Here is a 6487-nt window from a genome sequence, read left to right on the forward strand (position 1 = left end):
CACCATATAGCTAATAATAATAATATAATTGACAGAGAGAAATGGATATAGAATTTCTGTACTAAAGACTGTATGTATACATTTCTGCAGAAAAAGGAACCGCCATCCTGATCACAAACGCAGACTTAAAAAATAGATAATCCCAATTAAAAATAGTGTCCATTTCTTAGGGCTTTTGTCTTTTCTACCCTGTATCACATACTATGTGAGGTATTTAGACAATGTTCTAGTTATTACTGATAGTACATTTTACTTTGGAAAGGGAGGGTATGGATACAAAGTCGTTAAATTTTCAAAATTTCACGCTTAATCAGAACGCGAATAATTTTACATCTATCATAAATCATAAACCTACAAACACCGCATGCTTCTACATTATAACAGCTATCACCCGTTCTCCTACAGGAGATCTATTATCTTTAATCAATTTCTAAATGCATATAAATATTCAACGACGGAATCTGCTTTGGGCTCAGAAATACAAATATTAACCTGCAGATTCTTAAACAGGGGTTATCCCCTTGCTACAATAAACAGAATTAAGGTACAATCTAGGAATAGGATATAAAATACTAGCTCAACCAACAATCGTAATATTAGATACTGAATTTAAAATTGTGGCCAAGCTAATACAGAAACTACACACTATAGTGAAATTTTTCACACTATAGTGAAAAAAACGCTGTCCCTTCCTCGTTTGCAGCACAAATAAGTTGTATACAACCTTTTTTGCAGTTACTGAAACTCGTCGTACCAAGGTTCTATGCATTTTCTGCTGAATTTTCATGTTAATCAACACGCAGCCTCAGTGCGTGCTTCTCATTCAGCAGCATTAGAATTGGCCTTTCATGCCATTGATGAAAAACATACTTTTTTATTTAACGAGGCCAAAATACTTAGTGTCCAACGTAATTATACCAGATTATTAATCGCAGAAACTGTCGAAATTAAATTATATGAGAATTCTGTTAATGTTCACCGGCCATTTCTAATCTCCGATTCGTGGGCACATGCCCACGAATTGGAGATTAGAACCATTTTGTGCATGAACCGTCACATGCACAATGACGCAGTCGAAAAGCATTGTCAGCTTCAGGAAGGAAAATAGTGTTGCAATTTTTTCGTTAAATTTCTTTTAATTTAATTGTGTTCATTTGATTTTTAATTATTTTTTACTGTAATGTAAGATTTGATTTTTTTTGTTTTAATTGCTGGGGAGTATCATATGGAAGTGTTCTACTTATTATGTTGAGGTAAGGTGCCTCTGTAGCCAGGTGGGAAGGAGCAGCAGTGCGTAGCACACGCTTCTTGATTAGACCGGGGTTCGAGCCCGTCACCACCAAATATGAAGGACGCAGAAAGGTCAGGGAATGACCACCGCATATCCCGGAGCAATATGGCCTTAATTGCTAATGCTCCTAAAAACCAAATAACAACAACAATGTTGAGGTAAACTTCCCTTATTATTTTACAAATATTGATATCAACGTAGAAGCTCTGGTTCATGCTATCAAACTCTAACAGAAAATAAAAAGAATGATTCTCCATTTGATGTAATCATTGTATGTAGTAAATTGTCAAACCTGTACCAGAAGAAAAGCTCTCTATACTCCAATAATATTATGGTTCTTTGCATCAAATGCTAACAGAAGAATGTAAAAATTAAATGTTTTGGGAATTCTTCATCCAGTTTCTTCTGACCTCTTTATGTGAATAGTGCAGTCGAAAAATTCAAACAAAGGTATATCAAAGGTCTTTGTGAAAGTTTTCAAGCAAGTACTTCTGAACTGTCTTTTTTAGAAGATAAATCAAACTGTCAAAATTAAATTACATGAGAATTCTGTTAATGTATACAATCTATGGTTTCTTTAAGAACTGTAGAAGACCCATATTTCTTAACCTTTCTACAGTCTAAATACAATGGATGCTGCTTATTGTGATCACTTCAGCTTGGGTTAAGCTCATGACAATAACCAATTGATAAGAATAACTATAGAAACAAGAATGCATCTGTTCGCTATTTATTGATGCAGGATGGAATGGTGTACATTAATGCATGAGAATGAAAACATTAAAATCAAGCAATAAGCAATATAAAATGTCTTTGACTGTGTACTGTTTCTTTAAGAAAGTCATCAATAAAAATTAAACTCATGTTTCTGAAAATTTGTGCAATCAAATAAAAAAAATTTTTAAATCAAGAAAAAGGTTAGCAAAAGATTAATGCTCTAATGTAAAACAGGGATAGGAGTACGAATACACTTTCTTTCACAGAGTAATGACTCCAACAACCATATGAATTGTATAAAACAACATCAGAAACTAACTATGCAACCTATTGGAGTTCATCCACTGCATGCATAAACTGAGATAAGGCAAAAAAGTGATAACATAAACTGAAGATCCGATTAGAGTAAATATAATTTTTTATGTGTACATCTGAACTTCATATTGTGAACAGAACTTAATAAAATTGATAATATTAAACAAATGATAGCATTTTCCATGATCACAATAAGCAGCTTCACAGTGAGAGCCATCATTCTCTTGGCTGCAATGTCAATATCTTGTTTAAAAATTTTGGCTATAACAGAAGAGTTAAAAGAAGTATGTTTTGCCTGTATAAAAGCTGATATATGGTCCACCAAAATAAATTTCTTAGGAATAACAGCTTATTAGATTACAGCAGGTTAGAAAGAAATTCGTTCAGATTTCAATCTTTATTCATATAAAGTAATAGCAACAATTACTGTCAATAGTTGTAATTTTGTGAAAGAATTTGAAATATTTGGCATTAAAGTAGAGCAATTAAGCATTCCTACTGAGAGTTACAGCATAAGAAATAGTAAATCTGAATCAAATGGAAATGAAGAGGAAAATGAATCTCACCAAATTAACAACCTTTTGATGCTAAAATTTCCACAGGTGTTACCACAGATTTAAGATGCACTGCATACACACTCTGTCTGTCTGCTGCCACTGGTTTATATAAAACTTTTCAAGGTTCACCTGAATTATCAGCTGTGCACAGTTGAGTAATCAGGAAGTATAGGGTATTCTAGAAAGCTGGATGGCCAAAATTGGCAGACGTTTTGGAAAGAGTGTTAGGCCACATTTAGCATTAGCAAAGGCACATGATGCAAGAAAGCAAGCTTATATAGTATCAGCCAAAACAAACAAACAAAAAAAACACACACTTCTTGTTTCGCCCATCCACTCACTCCAAATGTTTGCCTAGTTCTGCCTTGAATCTGTTTAAGCTATCAACTTCTACAAGGACAGATGGAAATTTGTTCCAGCAATCAATCCTACAACTGTCTTTCTTCAATTTGAATTTATGCCCTCTCATGCAATTATTCTGAGCAAGAGGAAGAATCCCATCAGCATTTTGAATGCTCAAACCATTCAAGGCTTTATACACCTCAATCAGATCACCTCGCAGGTGCCTAGTCTCCAGTCTGTAGTAGTCCTGGAGAGAAATTATATGAATCCCATATGATGGGATATGAGAAAAATGCTGTCAGTTATTTTAAAGTACTAAACTGAAAAAAAAAAAAAAAAAATTCAATTAAAAAAATGAGTTAATGTACATCAAAGATTATTATGGCTTGTGTGAAATGAGTGGCTGAAGGTTTAGATATAAGAGGAGAAAAAACTTATGGTCCCAACACCTTAACTAACACTGCACTGAAAGATCCTCATCTTAGCAGAATATGTATGTACCTACTGCAAACCACTTGTAAAGTCCCTCCATAGTGCTAACATCCAATTCAGTCACTTTAATTTTAGCATTCCCAAATCAGAAAACTCTGCCATATTTTCATATACAGTAGGGCCTCAACTTATGATGACATCGACATCCGATATTCTCGGGAACGGATATACCATCAATACGATCTTTTATTTTAAGGACCGATGGCTTTCCGATATAGCTGGAACGATACATGGGTGGAAATTTTCAGACTTGTGCAGCACGGAACATCACTCGTAAGCTTGTTTCAGATCTATGACAATCTGAAACTTCAAGCTCCATCAACCAGTGGCAAGGGCAGAGAGCTTCAAAAAAAAATGGGGGGCAAATATCAAAGTGTTGAAAGGCATGGGGAGGCATCCAGTACTGATAATAAAACAGCTGAGACCTTTAAAATTGAATTCCAAGAGTCGATCAGGAGGGTTATATTCCCCAGCAGGTTTTTAACATTTACGAAATCGGCCTCTTCTGGAAGCAAATGCCCAGGAACACGTACATCACTAAGGATGAGGCTAGTTTACCTGGACATAGGTAAACTAGCCGAACTTATGTCCAGGTTCGGACATAGGTTCGGCTAGCTTAGAAACAACCGAAGAGTGAGCCTATGAAAGATAGGCTCACTCTTCGGTTGGTTGCCACCTCTTGAGATTTTAAGCTGAAGCCTTTGCTTGTGTATCACTCTAATACCCCATAGTATTTAAACAACAAAAAATTGACAAATGCATGCTGGGAGTGTTTTGGTGCGGTAGCCTAGGTTACAGGATATGCCTTCAATGAATGGGAGCTTGAAGTTTTCTGTCTTTCAGTGAAGAGTTATCTTGAGAAAAATAAACTTCCTGTGAAGGCACTACTCCTGATAATATGCCAGGCCATGATCCCAACCTTGTTCAATCTCTTCAGGTATAATATGACTTTGTTCAAGTCAAATTTTTGCCACCCAACACCACTCTTCTTCAACCAAACCAGCAAGTGATTGCAAACTTAAAGAACATCTACACCACGAAAATGTTTGCAAGTTGCTTTGCAGCAGCCTCTGGTGAAAATGCTCTCACCCTCAAAGATTTTTGGAGGTCGAAGTTCAACATGCTGGACTGTGTGAGGCTGATTGTAAGTTCTTGGAACAATGTTTCCACCAGGTGCTTAAATTCACCCTGGAAAAATATCTGGCCCTTAATTATTCATAACGTTGATGGATTTGAAGATGAAGATGCTTTGGCAAATGATATTGTCACTCTTGGTAAATCAGTGGGTCTGGAGGTTGGTAAAGAGGATGTGGAGGACCTTATTGATGCTCATGGAGTGTGAACTAACAACAAAGGAACTACAAGAGTTGGAGAAAATTACGGAGAGTGACACTGGACTTCAGGATGCTACAAAAAAAAGTTGTCAAAATCAGTTCACTTGGATGGTTTCTTTGCCAGTACCAACAAAAGACTGAAAAAGGCACGTGATGCTTGATTTAGTCTCACCATCACTATGCTACCATTGATTTCATCAGCTTTGCACTTCAAGTCTTTTTTTTTTTTTTTTTTAAGATGTTTTATGACTATTTATTAAGTAATCTTTATAAAAAAAAAACTTTTTAATGTAAAAATGAAAGTATAATATGCAAGAAATATCTATTTTGTGTTATTGGGGAACGAATTACAGGAAATCAATGTATTATTAGTTTCAACTTATAGGATGTTGGGACCCCACTGTACACACTTAAAAATAATGGTTCCATTGCCTGAAATCCTTGTACCACGAGAGATTGCGATCTTTGTTTAAATAAGTTATACTGGCAGAAATATGCTCAAGGAGATAATGGCCATCAGGCCAGCTTTCACCGACTGCACACAAAGATGATTTTTTTTTTTTTGTTTGGAACTGAGTGCAAAAGAAGTTGTGCAACTTCTTTTGCACTCATTTATTTCAATGATGAAAGTCGTAAATTAGCTAACCTTGAACAATACTTTGTTACAGCATTATACAATGTACATATACCATTACCATCTTCCATTAAAATTACACACTCATTACTAGTATATTTAACTGATAATTAACGAAATTGTCATTCACTTATAATGAAATGTGAATATCTCTTTCAGCTGGACGTTTATTAAAAGTTGAAGTGCCTACAAAAATTAAGTTGTGTGTAGAAGAATGGAATCCTGACAGTGGACTTGTTACTGCAGCCTTCAAGCTTCGCAGAAAAATTATTCAACAGTTTTACCAACGAGAAATTGATGAATTATATGGTTTAGAGTGCAATGGTCCATCAAAGTCAGCTTAGTGGTCAATCTTTCTTTTATGATGTTTTTAACTAGTAGATACTGAGTTTTGACCCACTGAAAACTACCAGGTTGCTTATGTGGTAAAATATACTCCCTGCTGTGATGTTAATTTATAACTTCTTGCCTTTACAAGAGAACAGCTAAAGATAGAATCTCAATACTTTAAAACTTTATTCTGTTTTATTATTTTTTTGAGATAATCAAGTTATTTAAAGGTACAAAAGCAAATTAAAAAATTAAAAATTCATTTGTTTTCATTGAAAATGTAAAATAGATTTCCTGTTACACAGTCAAATTATATATATATATATATATATTTTATCAAGGGTGATTTGTTTAAAACTTGTATATATACTCATTCTTAGCAGGTAAAATACTCTGCAGAAAGTATTTTCTTCTTTTACAGGATGCAAATATTTTGCTGCTGACTAAGTTGTGGTTTTGATAAATATGCCATTAT

General features: G+C 34.7%; 1 protein-coding gene across 3 annotated transcripts in view; it reads left to right on the forward strand.

The window, feature by feature from the left end:
• Positions 1–6193, forward strand: part of LOC150091123 (long-chain-fatty-acid--CoA ligase 4-like) — a 387488-nt gene extending 381295 nt beyond the window's left edge. For all 3 annotated transcript variants that reach the window (XM_090374375.1, XM_090374358.1, XM_090374366.1), the window contains one exon: positions 5842–6193. In XM_090374375.1, the coding sequence (XP_090230501.1) occupies positions 5842–6026 (185 nt within the window). In that variant the 3' untranslated portion in view covers positions 6027–6193. The remainder of the gene's footprint in view (positions 1–5841) is intronic.
• The last annotated feature ends 294 nt before the right edge of the window (positions 6194–6487 follow it).

Source organism: Mastigoproctus giganteus, chromosome 1 (assembly GCF_048544385.1).
Source record: "Mastigoproctus giganteus isolate SK-2022 chromosome 1, ASM4854438v1, whole genome shotgun sequence".
In the NCBI taxonomy this organism is placed as follows: domain Eukaryota; kingdom Metazoa; phylum Arthropoda; class Arachnida; order Uropygi; family Thelyphonidae; genus Mastigoproctus; species Mastigoproctus giganteus.